This window comes from Rhineura floridana, chromosome 17 (genome assembly GCF_030035675.1).
Source record: "Rhineura floridana isolate rRhiFlo1 chromosome 17, rRhiFlo1.hap2, whole genome shotgun sequence".
NCBI classification, from domain to species: Eukaryota; Metazoa; Chordata; class Lepidosauria; order Squamata; family Rhineuridae; genus Rhineura; species Rhineura floridana.
In genome coordinates this window covers 25,315,450-25,334,627 of record NC_084496.1, presented here as the reverse complement: position 1 = coordinate 25,334,627, position 19,178 = coordinate 25,315,450, and the positions used below count along the sequence as shown (strand labels likewise).

The 19,178-nt window shown below is 51.1% G+C and overlaps 2 protein-coding genes across 13 annotated transcripts in view; one reads left to right on the top strand and one right to left on the bottom strand.

Moving 5' to 3' along the window:
* Positions 1-3,572, top strand: part of RAI1 (retinoic acid induced 1) — a 240,349-nt gene extending 236,777 nt beyond the window's left edge. For all 6 annotated transcript variants that reach the window (XM_061600180.1, XM_061600177.1, XM_061600178.1 and 3 more), the window contains one exon: positions 2,478-3,572. In XM_061600180.1, the coding sequence (XP_061456164.1) occupies positions 2,478-2,492 (15 nt within the window). In that variant the 3' untranslated portion in view covers positions 2,493-3,572. The remainder of the gene's footprint in view (positions 1-2,477) is intronic.
* Positions 3,573-5,109: 1,537 nt separating this feature from the next.
* The window catches only part of SREBF1 (sterol regulatory element binding transcription factor 1), a 45,392-nt gene continuing 31,323 nt past the window's right edge, over positions 5,110-19,178 (bottom strand). For 6 of the 7 annotated variants that reach the window (XM_061600188.1, XM_061600184.1, XM_061600186.1 and 3 more), the window contains 8 exons: positions 18,766-18,934; positions 17,885-17,993; positions 15,925-16,028; positions 15,376-15,508; positions 14,196-14,346; positions 12,799-12,984; positions 11,532-11,643; positions 8,730-11,050 (listed from right to left, as the gene is read on the bottom strand). In XM_061600188.1, the coding sequence (XP_061456172.1) occupies positions 10,827-11,050; positions 11,532-11,643; positions 12,799-12,984; positions 14,196-14,346; positions 15,376-15,508; positions 15,925-16,028; positions 17,885-17,993; positions 18,766-18,934 (1,188 nt within the window). In that variant the 3' untranslated portion in view covers positions 8,730-10,826. Of the gene's footprint in view, positions 5,613-8,729; positions 11,051-11,531; positions 11,644-12,798; positions 12,985-14,195; positions 14,347-15,375; positions 15,509-15,924; positions 16,029-17,884; positions 17,994-18,765; positions 18,935-19,178 lie in introns of those variants that run through there. The other variant, XM_061600190.1, reaches the window with a different exon arrangement.

Here is a 19,178-nt window from a genome sequence, read left to right as displayed (position 1 = left end):
TTCCTGCCTTCCCCTGCCATGCCAAGAGTTGCACCTGGTTATCGGCAATTTAGAGCAGACATTTGGATGGGGGAGGAGAGAGAGAGAGATCCAGCTGGGGAGATGGGGGGGAGATTATTATACATTCCTAAATAAGCAGACAGAAAATGTGGGGGGAGGGATGTCTCTCTCTGTCAGCTCAGGCAGGAAGCAGGCGAAGCAGCTGACCAGCTCAAGAGGCCTTGCTTACCTCTGCCCCCATCCCCATGGCAGCCATTACAGGCCTGGCCTGTGTGGGGTGTTTTTATTCTCCCCACACAGACCCTCTCTCCCCTTCTCTAAATCTGACGAAGCTTCAGCATGGGCCTCTAACCCTTTTATAAAAACAGACTTTTTAAACAAAACAAGAATAACCGTTCCCTTCTGTTTTCCCTTCCCATTGAACGTGCAACGATTTGTTTTTCAAAATGAACCTGTTCATCATGAGGGGAGCCCCAATGAAATCTGCTAGCCCTGACACCCTCTCCATTTTATTCAAATCCCACACACCCCAAGCCTTCTTTTAATAAAGTAGTTAAGGGTAAGGGGGGGCACCCTCTGTGCCCCACCTCCCCTTGTAATGCAAGCACTGTGTAAAGCTATTCAGTGTGTCATAAATTTCCCCTCAAATTCGTGTGCGTGTGTGTGCGTGCTTGGGGCAGCTTACATAAAGAGATTTTCAAATACAATTGTGAATGTATGTGTGTGTGTTTTTAAAAAAGAAAAAAAGTTGAAAATGGGACAGCCCATTATCTTTTTTGCATTTCTTGAACGTGTAATGCCTATGTTATCATAATTGTATTTCCATAGCACTTTTTCTAAGAGTTCAAAGCACGTCATATACCTTATTTTACATACATCCCTTGCAACAATCCTGTAAGGTTGGATAGTGTTTCCTGCACTTGCATGACAGATTGTGGAGGGGACGAGCTGGGGTTGAGAGAGACAGGCCTACCTGGTTGGCTGAATTTTCAGTCAAGGACTTAACAGCTCATATGCACCAATTCACATGTTGCCTTTTTCTTTTTAAGTATACACTTAAGATGTTTTTAAATGTATGCTTGGAAAAGGCAACATGTGAGCAAACTGGAACAAACATGTGTTTGCAAATAAGAACCTAAGGAGAGCCTGTCTGCTGGATCAGGCCAGTGGCCCTTCTAGTCCAGCATCCTGTTTTCAGTGGACAACTGGGTGCCTGTGGGTAGCCAGTAAGGAGGACCTAGCAGGTCCTAGAGAGCCAGGATTGCCTTTGGCTTCCCATAAAGCAGAACTGGGGAAAATCAGGCCCGGGGGCCAGATGTGGCCCTCCGGGCCTCTCCAGCCAATCCTCAGAACTCTCTTTAGGCCACTCCCTTCACCAGACCTGCTCCATTGCCTCCTCAAGTGATCATGCCTCCTGCTTGCTGGGATGGAGGCACGGAGAGGGGCGTTTGTGGGGTGTAGAAACCTCAGACTTTTGCATGCTGTACAAAGGTAAGAGTCACGTCCGTTGCTCCACCCACTTGTTGCCTGTGGCCCCGCCCATTGCTGGCACACCGCAGAAGGGTGCATCATGAGGGAATGCCATCCTTGGGCTGACAAAAGGCTCCCCTCCCTGGCTATCAAGCCTACCCCAGGATTGCCACTGTGCAATGGGCGAAAAGAGCCGTAAGCTGCTCCAAAGAACTGACTTCTTGGCGACGACGTTCATTCTGTTTTTACTTAAAAGAAAGGCAGGGAGCACTTTCCTGTTTTCTATTTTGGCTGTGTGCATTTGTGCCACATTTATGCCCGCACACAAATAGCACATGGGAAGCTCAGAAGCGTTTGCGGTGTCAGGGAGGTGAGCAGGCGTGGGTGCTTGGCAGACCCGAGGGGCCTCCAGTACCAATTAATGGAGGCCAAACGGAAGGAGGAGAGGGCAAAAAGAGAGCCGGGAAGCTCGAGAAGCTGGCAGCCCAATTGCTATTGTGAACTCAGCTCAATAGAAGCTAGCTTGCTAGAGAGAGAAATGCGTTCCTTGCTGCCCTCTTGCGATGGGTAAACCACCAGCCTGGATTGCTTTTCTTTCTTTCTTTTTAAGAGGAGGAGAGAAGAGAAAGGGGGCCATAAACATATCTCTGCAGCCTGTCAAGAGCCTGTTTTTATTTTTTATCTGGGACTGGGGTACGCACACAGTGGCCCTTAGCAACATGAATTATTCCCAGTGAATGAACCAGGGGAGTCCTCTAGCTGTCAGCCATCAAGCCTAGCCTGCGTCAAGACCCAGGCTGTCTGTAGTCGGTCAGCCGTCCCCAAATCCAGGACCGGAATTCTGGGGTGGGCTGTGCGCTTTGCCTTGGGGGGAGGGGAGAGGAGAAATTGTGCATCTGCGGGAGGCTGAAGAAAGAGATCATGGGCCCCACTGAGCAAAGGATAAAGTCGCCTTTTCAGGCCTGTTCTTGATATTTTTACCAAAAAAAATTTATTTATTTTTGCAGAAGCAGCCGTTATAATGGAACCGGCAGAGAAGGGAAGGCGTCACCTCCACAAAGTCGCAGTTCCAGGGAGGGGGCTCAGGCAGCAGCTGTCACCAAGATGAACTCTATACGGGAGAGGCAAAGAGAATGTAATCCAGCCCAGTTGCCCTCCTCACCCTCCACCCCTCCTCAACACTTCCTTTGCAATAGTTCTTCTTTAGGATGTGAACAGACCTGGACGCACGCGGATATCCCTCGTTCCACCTCCAGGGCTGGCAGTTTCACCCGAGCCGACCCCAGAAGGCACAGAACTCCAGCCCTCCTTCTAAGCATCTTCCAGGAAGCCCATCCAGTCTCATGGCAGGCTTGGCGGCTCAGGACCTTTGGCTCCAGTTCCCAATTTTCTCCCTTTCCTTTGGCGTTCTTCCAAGAGCCGTTCCAGGTTGGCACAAAAAAAGCTGAAAGCCAGTTCCAGGCTTTTCTCCTTGCTCTTTCTTGGAACATTGCCCAGAGCCAGTTCAGGAGAGAAGAGAAACTCTGGTTCCATGTTTTCATTCCTCCCACCTATCCCCCCCCCCCATACACACACAACCACATAGGAGCTGTAACCAATACTGATAAGCTAACATCTTCCACCTGGGACATGGCTACTGACAAAACCTGGCCTGGAGCTTATTTTGGGGTTGTTGTTTTTTTTAAAAATTGTGCTTCTCACAGTGAATCTTGAGGATCGCCCGCCCCCTCCCCTTACTTTGGAACTTACATCCCTTTGGCCAGATTTAATGGGAGGTCTGTAGCCAACAGGTTCTTGGGCCCAGCCCAAGTCATGATAACCTTTCCAGACTTTCTCTACAGAGGAGTGGTGAGGGCAAGGGGTTAGGCCGCATGGGTTCTAGCAGGGGGCGAGAGGTGTCGGCGTACACAACAGTTCACCTTGTCTTTCTTGGGCAATGCCGGACTCCGAAAGAGCTCTCCAGGCCTTCCTCCGTATCTTTTTTCTGATCTGATCTATTTTTGCCTTCAGCAAACCTCATGGTGCGTGTGCGTGTATGTGTGTATCTGTATATATATGTGATCAGCGTGTAAAAAGAAGCGCCCCAATGTTTTTCGAAACAATGCCGCGTCGCTTTCGTTCGTTTGCTCATTTGTTTCGCTTTCGTCCCTGTCCTCTCGCCGTTCCCCCTTCCTTTCCCCCCGCATCATTTGCCGTCTTCCTCCTTTGGGTCCAACCCACGTGGCTGCGTTCCTGCTCAACCCAGGAAAGACCGCAACCCTTCAGGCTGTTGCGATGTGGCAGGCAGCAGAAAGCTGACCTTTGACCTTCACGGAGAGAAGTAGCTTGATTCGATCTAGATCCGTCACCTGCAATTTGCCAGCAGTGAAACACCAAGGCAAATGACCAGCTTCCAAACCATCTGCGAAATGCCGAGGAAAGGGGGAAGTGTGTTTTGGGGAGACTAGCAAAATTTTATCTGGGGCCGGAGGGAGAGTTTCGTACAAACCTCGTGGGCGCTTAGCTGACCCCCGTGGTGGTCTCAGAGCTTACCTACTCTATCTCTCAGAGCAACTCCAGCTGGGTTTCAGTGACTCCCGTTGGCATTTTGCTGGGATTTAGGACATTGTCGCGCCTCCACTTGTGGAGCGGCTGGTCTCTGGGAAGAATCCCACTAGTGTTGACCCCAGTCCTGGCACAGCCAGAACGAGCTGGGTTTGCTCCTGTCTGCCACATAATGCTCTCGGCATGCCAATGCAAATCACCCTCAACTGGAGTTAGTGGCAGGCGTGCCCAGCATTTGGACAGAGCCTGGCTCAGGTCAAGACAGACAGGTTGTTTCCCTTCAGCACCTGCACCGGTGGGAAAATAGGCCCTGCACTCTATGGAGCAGAGAGTAGGTCCCAAGGCCCTGGTACTGTTGTTGCTCTCCAAAAGCTGCTAACAGCAAGTCCGACCCAGAGGCCCTGGCCTCCCCTCCCTTTAGCAGCCAAAGCTTTTCACGGTGAACTCGGTGTGGGGAGACCTTTCACCCACCCACCCCATTGCACCTGATAAAGAGAGCCCAGCATGCCTGCATCCATCCGGAATCCTCACTGTCCTTCCTCTCCACCCGACATGCACAGGTTGCGTGTGTTGGTTTTCTCTACACGCTAGGACTGTCCTGGCCCATGCACCCCCTGCTTCCATACCATCATTTGGTCCACCCATAAAGCTGTTCTTTGAAGAACCAGGAGGATAAGGGGGCAGAACAGAGACTTTGGGGTGTGTATGTATAGATTCATGGAGCATAGGGAATAGGATCTTGGGAATCTCCGTCAGAAGCAAAGGCCCAGTAGAATTTAACTTGAGCAGTTGAGTTGGTACAATCTTGCTTGGAAGTGGCTTCCTGCCTCTCACGGCCCTGCAGACTGGCCCCACCAAACTCCGTGGGCCTTCTCACAGTTGAGGCTGGCCTGAGGCCTCCATCACGGGGCTTACACACCAGCACACACCTCCCTTTGGAGCTGACCCATCAGCAAACTCTCATCACACCCTGACCAATTTGTTCTTATAATATCACTTTGAGGGACGGCCAGAGAGCAGTTTGGTTCAGCACATTGATGGGGAACCAAAACTAGACAGCAGAAGCTTGAGCGAGACCATTTAATTTGAAATTAAGCACTTCTTTCCCTTGCACAGATTATGCCGATGCAACTATTCCCTGTTTGTTATAGGACTTGGGAGCAAAATCCATTAAGGGCAGACAACAAATGTACCTACAGTGTATAAAAGCTCAGCAAAGATTCTCATGTGGCTGCATGCACTTAAACTAGGGTAGCCAACGTGATGCCTTCCAGAAGTTGTTGGACTACAACTCCCATCATCCCTGACCATTGGTCACATTGGCTGGGGCTGCAGGGAATTGGAATTCAAGAAATATCTGGAGAGCACCATGTTGGTGGCATTCTTAAAAGAGTGTTGGGGAGTCTCCTAAACTCAAGGGATCTGAAGCTAGGAGTCTTGCTGCTTGGCTACAAAACCAGCACAGGATAGGCCATTCCAAGGAGGTGCTGATGGGATCAGGGTGAAAAGCAAACAGGTGGGATTGAGTTCAGCACTCTGGTCACAGTGGCCTCTGGAACAGGTGTGTTTAAAATAGTCTCTCCCCTTACTGATAGGACCTGGAAATTAACAGATACAGGATATGCATAAGAATCTTCAATTGTATAGAATGTATATAAGTTTCAAAATTCCATATCGGCATTTCCCAATCCAGAAAACGGAGCACCTTCCAGCCCGCCTCTGCTCCTGTGAAGCTCTCACAAATGCTCGTCGAACGAGGTAAACATATTCCTTTCGTCCTTTGGTTGATTTCCTTTGCCGCAAGCCCCGTTAAAAGTGATCACACAGAGTTCCGCTTGTAACCTGTCTGTTTCATGGTCTCCCGTGCACACCACCATCGTCATCGCTGCGCTTCCCATCGCGCCCACAGCTTGCCCCTCAAGGTTTGCTGGCAAAGAAACGCTCGTTTCAGAAGCACACCTTCAGATGGCAGGTTGGAAAAATCCCCCATCATCACGGCCTTGTGACCCCTACAATCCTGGCTGTCTTTGAATAGCATCCTGTACATAATGACTGTAAAATGGCGAATCGTGTGTATTATATATTGCCTCATTCTATAGTGTATATATATGTATACATATACATATATATAATATATATGAAAGACTGTAAATGTTAAAACTAGTGTTCTTATTTAGTATATTGCTTCACACTGAAGATTGTGTGTAACAAGCTGTTTCTAAAAGAAGTTTATTTTCCTTAAGAGTTAAAAAAAAGAAAAATCAGGTCATTGCATTCAAAAACATCAATAAAGATTCAATAATTGTTTTGGATGTTTGTAGAGTCCCCTAGTACCCTATTTTTCTGCCAACCCCTTCCATTGAGGGAGTAGAGAGGGCTAGATTAACTAGTGTGCTAAATACATTATAGAGTAGGTGCCCAATAAGCTTGGGCACCTTTTCTGCCAAAGCAATCAGTTCAGTCATCTCTCAATGAAAAGTAGCACGAGGCTTCCTTAGAAATTCCCCCAACCGAGACTCAAGATGGAAGACCCATCGATCAGAAAAGAGAGAGGGCAATAGTGACTTTCCAGGAAGAGGGAGATTTAAACCATTTAACAGCTTAAGCACTATGAAAATCGTCTCTGCACCGCAGATTTCAAGGTCAGGATGGAAATGAGGAAGACGTGCAGGGGTGTGTATGAGGGAGTGTACAGAACCAGCAGAGAAGTAACTATCGTCCCCACCCGGTTCTGAATAAGAGACCACAGGAACCTCACCCAAATTGATGCATGGAGAAAGAACAGGAGACAGATGCCACTTTGCATCCCATCGGCTGTTTAACCCAGGAATGGGGAAGCTGTTGCCCACTTGGAATTGTTAGGCTACAGCCACCATCATCCTTGACCCTGGATCACACTGGCTGGGACTGCTGAGAATTGGGAGTCCAACAATTTCTAAAGGGCCAAAAGTTCCCCAATCGCAGGTTTAAATACGCTAAAGGTACGTTCGCACACCTGTCTTCACTTCTCAATGACTCCAGCATCAAGGAAGTGTTTCCACATGAGTGGACCATCGCAGATCCAACCCCGTTGATATCAACATTCTAACACGTCACTGTCCCCTAGCCCCAAATGGGAGTCAGTTCAGCTGCCAACAGAGAAATCTAGCCAGGCGTGAATGTACATAAATGAATTTCTACTCAAAGGTGATTTGCGTGTGTTGACCATCCATGCGAAGTGGGCTTGGCCATACATAAGAGACTTGCTCCATCTAGTCTATTTACTTATAGTCTATTTACTTGTATACCGCAATGTCATTAACAAATACCAAACCAGTTTACAACCATTACATCAGCCTTTCCCAACCAGTGTGCCTCCAGATGTTGTTGGACCACAACTCCCATCAGCCTCAGCCAGCATTGCCAATAGTCAGGAAAGATGGGAATTGTGGTCCAACAACATCTGGAGGCACACTGGTTGGGAAAGGCTGCATAACAAAAACCACACAAAACAGATCACCAACTATTACGCAAAGCTGTAATTGTCTGCATAAGCCTGGCAGCAAAGAAAAGTTTCCAGCAAATGCTTAAAGGTCAGTATAAAGGCCCTGCTGAATCTCTGTTGGCAGTGCATTGGCTGGGCCAATGATGCTGAAAACTCAATTTCGTGTCAATGTCAGATGAGCCTTGCCAACAATGCTCCTATAGATTATCTCGATGACCAAGTTGGGATATAAGAGTTCTGGTGGCCTCTAAGTTATTCAAGGCTTTGTAAGTTAATGCAAGGACCTTGAACCTGACTTGATAGGAGATGGGCAGCCAGTGCAGAAGTTTGAGCAATGGTGTCCCCTCTTGTCGGCCACATGCCCCCATCAGCAGTCTGACATCCTGTTTCCTTCAGTGGCCTGATCTTCCCTGCTAGTGCTCCTGAGCAAGTGGTATCCAGTGGCCAAGACGAGTTTCGGAGTTGGGCGCACTGTGGTTGTCCAAGCTTGCACCTAGATGCTGTATACGTTGCGTTGGTTGTAGATGGCTTTTGTCGAAATTGACTAGCGAACCCTGGGCCTCTACCCTGGAAGCATCTATTCCAGCCTCCTCTGGAAGAGTGGAAATCGTATGTAGGGAACTCGCGGCCCCGTCCCCCAGGCCGCGTTCCTCGAAAGGGCTGAGACGTGCGGTATGAAGTGAAACGCCTAAAAGGTCTGTGCTCCCTGTTTTTGACGGTGGCCAGGACGGGCTTTCGAGTGTCCTTATGGTCAACAAGCACCGCTTTTAGTGCTTCCTCTGCAAAAAGTAATGACCCGGCATAAGGTACCCGTGATAGATTAACTCTGGCAGTAGGGTCGGCCTGCCAGTGACGAAGCCAGAGGGTCCGTCGGGCCACGACTTGAGATGCCATAGCGCATGCTGCTAATTGATTCACGTCCAAGGTGACGTTGGCCACGAAGGCAGCTGTTTTGTGCAATTTTATAAGCAATCTGCGCATTGAAGCAGGATCTGGATTGGGATCCTCGATGAGGTCATCCAACCACATCATCGCTGCCCTGGCGAAGATAAAAGCCTGTCTGAACTGAGAGGCCCCACACAGCCACCATGGCCAACTAACAAACCTGTCCTCACGGAAGGAAGCATGTGAGTTTCCATCAAAATGGCAAGAGTCTTTTCCCCTCCCCTCTCTATGACCTTTCCCCATCCCTTTCCCCCTCTTGTCAATAAAATGTCACAGAAGAAAGAGATATAAATAAGTAGGTCTTTTATTTTATCTGTACAAAAAAAACTTGCACTATGAAAATAACTTTTAAATGGAAAAACTGGCTAAGCGGTGCAGATTGCGGAGGGATGAGATACTGTATATCGTACACACAAACCTTTACCTGCTCCTGCAAAAGAAGCCCTGCAGAGGGCGCAATTCATTCTCCCACCTTGATTTGGCCAGACGCTCCTGGCTCTCCAGTCTCACCCATCCCAAAGGAAATTTCCCCATAAGCAACAGCATCCTCAACATAGGTTGCGTGACGGAGCCAACGCCGGGGCACTTACTGTTAGGACCAAAATTCTATACTGGGGGTTGGGGCAGGGGGAAAAAGATAATGAAGCACAGCCAACAGGGTCTTCTGTCCTCTCGCTCCACTGGCAGGGCACAGACCTACACAACTGATCTGGCCTTTTACCATTTCCAGTATATTTGTAAAGCCAAAAACACACATGGAGAATGGTGTGCCTTTTTTAAATAGGGTCACCACCTTTTCTAAAGCAGGACTCCTGTGCCTCTGAACAGCTGCTCGGTAGGCAGGCATCCAACAGGGAAAACAAACCCACACAGAGACATCCAGCAGCTCCAGCAAGGATATGGGTATATAGGAACATCAGGAGAGCCTGCTGGATCAGGCCAGTGGCCCATCTAGTCCAGCATCCCGTTCTCACAGTGGTCAACCAGATGCCCATGGGAAGACCACACGCAGGATCTGAGCACAAGAGCACTCTCCCTCCTGCAGTTTCTAGCAATTGGTATTAGGAATCATACCATCTCCGATTTTGGAAGCAGGGCCTAGCCATCATGGCTGGTCGCCACTGACAGCCTTGTCCCCCATAAAGTTGTCTAATCCTCTATTAAAGCCATCCAAGTTGGTGAACATCACTGCCTCTTGTGGGAGCGAAGACCATAGTTTCACTGTGCGTTGCGTGAAGAAGTACTTTCTTTTGTCCATCCTGAATTCTACTTTCTGTGTGTGTATCCTACTTAGGGACCGACGTTTGCCGGGAGGGGGGCAGATATACATACGGCAAAATGTTTTTAGAAAGCCCCCCCCCATAAAACCAGTAACGGGGTGAGGGGAGTCAGAAGACCCAAGCCAGAAATTCACAATCCCCAGCCCGCCAAAATTTAGCCAAGTCGTACTGAGGGAGCCCCTGCAAAGGGTGAAGGAAGCACAGGCTTTGGGGCCTTCTGTAAGGGAAGCACAACGTTTTTCCATTGCTTCCCAAGAAGTCAGATGTGCCTGAGATAGAGGAGCACAGCAGCAGCTGGTTGGCAGAAGAACACTTTGAAAACAAAGCTGAGCCCACGCCTCAAAGCCATTCGCATCCGGCCAGAGAGATGGGCAGGCACCCTGCAATAAGGGAAACTGCCACCAGGGGACCCCCTTTGCCTTATTCTGAAGTGCTGGCAGGCAAGACAATCAAGGAGGTTCTGGGAGGACCCCAAGAGAGAGTTGCATGGGGGCGGGAGGAGGAGCAGAGAGCAGCCGAGGGGAAACCGGGAGATTGCAAAGTCATCGTCCCATGCCAGGATGCTACAGCAGAAGTGCAACGAACCACAACTCTTGTGTGCAATTTCCCCTGTACGTGTGTGAAAGCTGAGAATCAAGTTGCAGAGGGGAATGAAAAGACCCTCGCCTGCCACCTGCACCCCACCCAATGCGACTCTAACGGATGTCCCGTTTTTAGATGCCGCCTCGCACAGCCGGTGATAATCCTCCCCACTTTTAATAGCAGGAGCAACACAGGCCCACGCGGTGCATCTCACCGCCCTCTTGGCAAAGACCTCTGCTGGCTTGTGCTCTCTCCAACAAGTCACTTCGGACTGCTCAGCACACACAACAGCGCGTGGAGAGGATGGGGGGCTCCCCCCAGAAAGTAGGGGGAGGTAACCCTGCAGAGTAAGGATTACCTAGAGCGGGGGAAGCGAGAGTCAACCTCCTGCAGGCCTAGCCCTTCCGTGTCCTGGGCTTCGCCCCCAACAGTCATGCTCAAAATGTGCTTGGAGGGACCACACCCGGCTTGCCCTCTGTGCGCATCCCCCCCGTCCCCCACAAGTCCTCGGTACCACCGCTCTAGCTGGAAGTGACGGTGGAGCCGCTGCTGAGCCGGATGATCATTTGCTGGCACTCGTGGAGCGTCCGTTTGTCCCCCAGCTTCTCCAGAGAGCGGGCCACCTCGGCCAACATGCCCATCCGCTGGCCCGGCCCCAAGAGGAACACGGGGGGCAGGTAGGAACAGGCGAGCAAGAGGGCCTCCGCCTGCTCCCGCGCTGTCGGGCGACTCTCTTGTTGGCTGGCTGGAAAGGAAACACCGTTGGAAACTCAGCGGCGATACGAACAGAAGGCTGCGTTCAGGAGGAGGAGTATAGCTCAAGGGGAAAGCGCCTGCTCTGCATGCAGAAGGCGCCAGATTCAATCCCCGGCATCTCCATACGGGGCTGGGAATCTCCCCTGCCTAAAACCCTGGAGAGGCACTGCCAGTCAGTGTGGGAAATACTGGGCTAGAAGGACCACTGGTCTGACTTGGAATAAGGCAGCGTAATTGTTTAAGGAAGGGCCGTAGCTCAGGGGCAGAGCACCTGCCTTGCGTGCAGAAGGTCCCAAGTTCAATCCCCGGCATCTCCAGGTAGGGCTGGCAATGCCCCCTGCCTGAACCCATGGAGAGCTGCTGCCAGTCAGTGGAGACAATACTGAGCTAGATGGACAAATGGTCTGACTTGGCAGAAGGCACCTTCCTATGTTTTTGTATTGGCAGAACACACACGACTGCCTGCTCACCTCCTTTGGTGCTTGAGGCTCCCCTCCTGCGCAGGCTCTGGTCCAGCAACTGGTGCGTTCGTGTGGGGCTGGCTCGGGCCATCAGCCGGGCTGTCGCCTCGTGAAGGAAAACCTGGGGTGGAGCCCGCAGTTAACAACCGCCGTACACCCCCAGTGTCACCATTTCACCCCCACCAGAACCACTAAGAAAACAAGTGCTGTGCTGAAATCTCTCTTCCAATTATTCAAAAGTTTTCTTCCTCTGCAAAAATAAAAAAGGGAGCTTTCTGTTGTCTGCTTCATTCTCAGGGCAACTGAGAATTTATTTAGAATTCCTGCAGATTTTTTTGGGGGGGGGTTGCAGTTTTTTGAGCTTTATCACAGCAAAGTAACCCATGGCAGTGCATGTGGGTTTCTTTTCAGCAAACATTTCTCCACCACTCTGCAGCCTCCCCGGATGCCCACACTTCCTGATTTGAAAAAGCCCTGCGGTTTAACTGCAGCACATGTTCCCGGAAAGGCTGCAGAGCAGAGACCGCAGGCAAGACGACTTGCAGAACGAAGGAAAAGGGACTCACAACAAACCACCCTTCAGTCACCTCAAAAGTAAGGCAAGCCCAGCACAAACACCAGCTGGTCCTCCAGCCAATAGTGACAATAGGGTATACTCCCCTGTACAAAACCTTTGCCTGCAGGGCCAAGTGCCTCACCCACCCACCCACCCACCAAGAGAGAGAGAGAGAGAGAGACCTGCGTGCTACTCAAAGAGACCGGGGCCACGGCTAACGCAAAAAGAGCCTGGCTGGATCAGGCCAGTGCCCACCTAGTCCAGCATCTTTTTCTCAGACTGACCAGCCAAATGCCACAACGGAAAGCCCACAAAGAGGACCTAAGTGCAAGAGCACTCTGCCCCCTCCCGTCGTTTCCAGCCACTGGTGTTCAGACGCATACTGCCTCCCACACCGGACATAGCCGTAGTGGCTAGTAACCACTGACAGTCTTGTCCTTCATGAATTTGTCTAAACCCTTTTTAAAAAAGTAAGAGCCTGCTGGACCAGGCCAGTGGCCCATCCTGTCCAGTATCCTGTTCTCACAGTGGTCAACCAGATGCCTCTGAGAGGCCCGCAAGCAGGACCTGAGCGCGATGGCACTCGCCTCTCCTGCGGTTTCCAGCAACTGGTGTTTGGAAGCTTGGGATAGCTTTGTATGATTTCTGAAACCGGCCCTCTCGATTGTGACAACCGGTCAAGGACCCCGCCGGGCCAGAGGAGCCCAGAGCCGCGCTCACCCGGTGCATTGCAGGCTTGTCTGATTGTGCCAGGCGCCGGAGGCTGCTGAGGTCCTGCTGGAAGCCGCGCAGCTCAAGGGCAGAGGCTTGGTAGGGGGTGCCATGTGGCTGAGTCGACTGCATCTGCTGCTGCCAGAGCCGCGTGCGGGTGATGAGGAGGAGATCGCACAAGAGGAACTGCACAGCCTGAGAGAGAGGAGAGAAGGTCTAGCGGCGGGTGGACAACGGACAGCAGGAAGGCCTTTCCGCCCTACCTTGGACCTCACATCTTCTAGCAGGCCCCAGTTGCTGCAAGAACCGCCCGTCGGCAGCCAGCAGCCTTAGGGCTGCACTGGAGGGGCATTGCACATCTTTGGCTCCACATGCAATGCAACTACAATGCACCCCCGACGCTGCCACAGTGTCCGGCGCTGCAGCTGCTGTTCCCCACCAGAGATGGAGATCAGTTGTCCTCAGGAACATCACGGCTGGAAAGTGTCTACAGACAGAGCAGGGGTGGGGAACTTTGGACCCAGGGGCCAAAGGCGGCCCTCCAGACCTTTCTACCTGGCCCTGGGAGCCCTCCACAGAACGCGTCCCTCAGCCCTCTTCTGAGGCCACACTCCCTCACTGGCGCCGGCTTCTGTATTCTCCTTGGGGCTTTTGCCTGGCTGGAATGCATCCGGGAACGGTGATAACGCCTCTGGCTTGCCAGGCTGGAGAGAAACTTGTGTGGAGCTGGAATGTTGCGTACTGTGCAAAGGTACAGTAGCCACATCTACCTTTGCCTCTGGCCCCTGACACCACTGGCATGTGGCCCCCAGAAGGATCACCACAAGGGAACACAGTCTTCGGGGTGGAAACGGTTCCTCACCCCGAAACAGACCAATAGAAAAGTCTACTCTTGTCCCAGACCACCACCACCCATCTTCTAAGCCTAACTCATTCAACTCTTAGTACCTCTGATTCTAAGCTCCACCCCTTTCAAGGATACGCATCAGGACCACGCAGCTCCCGAGGGCAAGGGCCGAAGGGTAGATTGCTTTCTGCTAAGGTGTTCATTTGTTTCAAGTATTTTTAGCCTGCTCTTCAGCCAAAAAATGGCTCCCAGAACAGCTTACAAATGTCAGTGAGGAGAGAGTCTCTGCCCTCAGGCTTACAATCTAAAAGGCATGACACAAAAGGAAAAGGGATTGTGAGGGAGAAGGAAGAGCAAGCATAAGCACTGTTTCTTAGCGACAGAATTCTAATAATGGCTGGGGAAGAATGTAGCCGAGCTGCAGAGCATCTTGCTTTGCAAGCAGATGGTCCTGGGTTACCGTCCTCCCCTGCACTGCAATAGGCTCCACTTCCAGTGTGCAAGTACACATTAGCTCCGCCCACCCCTTTATGCACCATGCCAGGCTCCGGCGACTCACCCTGTCAATGGCACTCGGGGGCGTGTTTCCACCCAAGCTCTCCCTCAAGTAGTCACCGGCTTTGTCGCACTGGCCCAGGCTGCAGTCTAGCTTGCCCAGCAGCACCCGTGCAGCCCGGAACATATGCAGCGCTGCACAGGGAAGAGGATTCCTATAGTGGGGAGAGAAACAGCAGGCTGAACTGGGACCCATCATTTTGGGAAGAAAAAATAAAACACCCACCGTTAGGGATCAAGGGGCAGAGCATATCACCTGTGTGGAATGAAATGCTCTGGAAAAGATACAGGGTCTGGTTTTGGCCACAGGGTCCTAAACGTTTCAGGGTTTGCTTATTTTAAGTCAAGTTCCTAGTCCTTATGACTAGGAAGCATAAAAAAAGACTGAAATCACAGAAGCCAGCTGAATAAGGTCAAAGACAGGGCTTAAGTCTATCAGATCAGTACATCAGACTAAAGGCCCGACGTCTAGTCCGGCATTCTGTCCCCAACGTGGCCAGCCAGATACCTCTGGGAAACCCACAAGTGAGACAGGAGTATGATAGTATTCTCCTGCTCAGGTTTCACCAGCAACTGGGAACTTCCTCTGAACTTGGAGGTTCCATATTGGCCACCATGTGGCATGCTGCCTCTGAGACTGGAGGTAGCGTGCAGCCTTCATAACTATTATCCATTAAAAGCATTATCCTTTAGTGCACTGGGTGGCAATTTGTCTTTCTCAGTAGAATAAGTTATGCAAAATAAGGGGAAGCTAAACTAACATTCGTGGATTTATACAGGATTGCGGAATCCAGCTTCACCCTCCGCAGAATTTTGATTCTTCTTCTTTTGTTTCAGGATGAGAGGACACTCAGCTCCCTGCTTACTTATGGGCCCTGACCACCCCACTCCTAAATGTCCTCGCAGGATTTTGCTATATTTTGCCAGTGTGGCGTAGTGGTTAGAATGTCAGACTAGGACCTGGGAGACCAGGGTTCAAATCTTCATTCAGCCACAAAGCTCACTGGATGGCCTTGGGCCAGTCACAGTTCCTCCACCTAACCAACCTTGCGGGGTTGTTGTGAGGATAAAACAGGGAGTGGCAGAACTGTGAGCCACCATGAGCTTCTTGGAGGAAAAATTGCATATTAAAAAAAAGTTGTTGTTAATGATTATTATTATTTTCCTCCCTGCAGCACACTTACTCAGATGCCTGGAGGGCCCTCGGCATCGATTCCACCAGAGGATACAGGCGCTCCACCGCGTCATCATCGCCTTGCAGCCCATGAATCACCATGGCAACCACGGATGCCCACCAGTGAGCAACAGGGTCAGTGCCTAGAAGTGGGAGGGAAACTGCATCAGGCATCAAACAGAACACCTGTCAAAAACACAGAACCTCGATGGCAAGACAGGGGAAACTTTTTAGTCTGGCAGGCCAGATCCTTAGCTTTCCCAATACTGGTGCGCCACTTTGCTGGGGGCGGGGTCACCCAGCTGTCAATCATCTGGCATCGCCACGATGCAAATCAGCCTATGCAAAAATAGCATAGGGATTTTTTTCCCCCAGAAAAGCCTCATCAACAAAAGTGCACTGCAAGTGCAGCATCCCCTGAGAGATGGCCTCCCATCCTTTGGTTTCATCCTTCCAGTGCTTCGTATCTTCACTCTCCTCCTCCCGCTCCGTTAGTCTCCCGCTCTCTCCTAGCCCTAATCCACCTCTTAAGGGCACCTCTTGGTTTGGTGAGCTTCACCTGTGGCAGTGTCCATGTTAGCACTGATGGAGAGAGTTGGGCTCGGAACGGCATCTGCGCAACTGTTGAGAAAATGCAGGTACTCCAGAGCATTGGAAAATTCTCTGTGGCAAAAGAAAGGAAACCGGGACGAGTTAGGGACGCTGGTGCTGCAGTGCAAACTTCCAACCATTTAATCTGGTTTAGGGCTGCTGGTTGGGGAGGAAGAGCAAAAAAGAAGCCTCCCGTCCCCCGCATTCCCCAGTCCTGGGCTACTAAGAGCCAAAAACTAGACACAAAACCATTAATGCAATTGAATGCTTCTTTAAAAAAGTAAATTGCATGGGTGCCCCCATACGATCCAGAGTGGGACCAGAGCAGGGGAGGCAAAGGGTTAAAGCCCACCTTGACACCCGGGTCTTGATCCAGTTCACACCAGTCGCACACCATGCAGGCGCCTGCAATTTCCTTTAGAAAGCCATTCATGCAGTTCCTAATTTCCTGAATGATATCCAGTCTAGCTCTGCTCGAAAACCTCCTTCAGAGTCTGGGGCTTGTGTACTTTAGGGGAAACCTTTCCCCATACATTTTTTCTGTGAGAAGCCACACTCAGAATGATAATGTATCATGACAGAGCATCGTTCCAAGGGGCTGCCAAACCCTAACGTCCCCCCCCTTGACATTTTTTGCAAATGTCAATCCCACTTGAAATAAGCACTACCGCCACTCTGCCGCCCAGTTTTGGGGTCTCCCACCAACCTTCCCAAACTTCAAGCTGCACATTTGGGCAAAGTCGAATTTTCAGTCAAACAGACCAGTTCTTCCCCATCACCTGCACCCCTCAATGACTCCTTCCACCCACACACACACAACACAGACACGCGCACCCCCCACTTCTCCAAGAAAAGAAACAGCCGCCTTGGGGAACAAGCTCCAGCAGCAAGAGGGAGGGGTCCTAAAGGGCCTCCACTTGGGGTCAGTGGCTACTAGCCACAACGGCTATGTTCTGCCATACTGTTGGAGGCAGGCCACCTCTGAATGCCAGCTGTTGGGACTCACAGGTGGGGAGAGGGCTCTTGCAACACCGGCTTCCCACAGGCCTCTGGTTGGACGCTGGATGAAGATGGGCCTTAATGGGCCAAAATGAGCCCACCTCTCATTCTGTGGTGGCGGTTGTAAAGCTCGTAGGCAGACTCGCCATACGAGCCAGTGGCAAACGACGGTTGGAGCCCCCAATGTGTGTCTCTCCCCGGCCCACCCTCTCCTTCCAGAAGGAAAGAGGCATGGCTCAGTGCTAGAGAACCTGCTTTGCACGTAGGAAGTCCCAGGTTCAATCCAGCATCTCTAGGCAGCCCTGGTCTGAAAATCCTGGACAGCTGCTGCCTGCCAATGTTGACAATACAGAGCTAGGTGGTTTGTTTCAGTATAAAGCAGCTCCCTATATTCTTATTTAATTTAGCCCTTCATTCAGAGCCATGAGTATTGGAATCTTATTTTAATTTTAGGGGAAGGACCACAGCTCAGCGGCAGAGCATCTGCTTTGCATGCAGGAATTCCCAGGTTCAATCCTTGGCGTCTCCAGGTAGGACTGGGAAAAACGACTGTCTGAAACCCTGCAGGGTCATTGCCAGTCAGGGTTGGCAGTGTTGAGCTAGAGGGACCAACGCTCTGACTCAATGGAAGGCAGCTCCCTACGCACCTAGGTGATGGGCAGGGAGAGCGTGGGAACCGGGGAAATGGGAGTGAACCCAACTCCAGCTGGCCCAGCTCGAAAGGGGAACAGGGCCAAACTTCAAACCAGGGCAATCCTTTCTCGAACACACGCCTCCACCGACACCGTTTGAGGCCCTCTTTCTCATTCTGCACGTGTCAATTTGGGGGGGAACCCTGAAGAGAGACAACAGGACCAGCTGCAACCAGGAGGGGGCGCTCCGTGTCTGGGAGGGGGGGCTTCAAGAGCTGAGGTCCGGTCCTCTCTTACCCCTCGCCATGGCTGGCCGGCGTGTCACTCTCCAGCCTGGAGACGCAGGAAAGGGCCTTCTCCAGCAAATGCTCGCGGAAGAGTTGTGTCACTTGAGCCAGGGGGTCCGCTGGGGAGGGGTGGGGGGGGAGGAGGAGAGAAAGAGAAGAGGCACCCTAATTCGATGGGGCTGCAGCACAAAAGATGGTCTTGGTGCAGTGGGGGAACCCAACAGATAGGAAGACTGCTCCTTCCCCGGCAACAGGCAGGCAGGAGATTGGTAAAGGCTGTCATGCAGCCACTGAGGGGCAGCCAGCCAAGCAGGTGATTATCGATCAGATTTTCACTCCAGTGTGGAAGGCCCATAGCTCAGTGGTAAAGCACATACTTTGCATGCAAAAGGTTCAGGACGGCATCTCCACGTAGGGCTGGGAGGGCCTCCTGTCTGAAACCCTGGAGGGCCCCTGCCAGACAGCGCAGGCCATCGGGTTATGCCGGCTGGCACTGATGGGAACCAGTGTCCCACAAACATCTAACGTTGCATCCAACTAAATTTGACTCAGAGTAGACCCACGGAAATGAAGGAACCTAAGTTAGCCATGTCAATGGGTCTACTCTGAGTAGAACTGGCATTAAGTACAACCTCTAGCTCCCCACCCTAGGTGTAGGCAATACTGAGACAAATGGCCCCAGCTTAATATAAAGCGGCTTCCTATCTTTCATGGCTTGCTGAAAATTTGATCCCCACAACAACCGCTGGGAGAAAGGCCGGGATATAAATAAAATACTAAATAAATAAACCGACAAACAACCCTGTGAGGGAGGTTAGCCTGAGAGAAAGTTGCCTATGAGCTTTGAGCTTGGCTTTCCCCGCTCCCATCACACCGGCCCACTTTCCATACCTGGATTGCTAGTGGAGCTATAGATACTCTCCCGGGGAGAGCTCTTCACGGCCCAGTCGCCATCCACAAAGAAACGATGGCCCACGGGGTGGCACAGCCACTGGAGGGCTGGCGGGACGGTCCCACTGTGGGACAGCAGCACTTGCCGGGCGCTACTGAGGAAGAAACGCTGCACCACAAAAGCAAAAAACAAAGCCAATCAGGGAGCAATGCAGGGACCTCCTACATGAGAACATTTTTTAAATTGTTTCTAATATTTTTCTAAATTGTGTTTTTAAATTGTTTTTTGTGTCTTAAAATTTGTATATTTGTTTTTATTGTTTTTAATTGCTGTAAACCGCCCAGAGAGCTTCAGTATATAAATGTAATAAATAAATAAATAAACATTGGCTTTCTGTCTCACCACAGCCAGC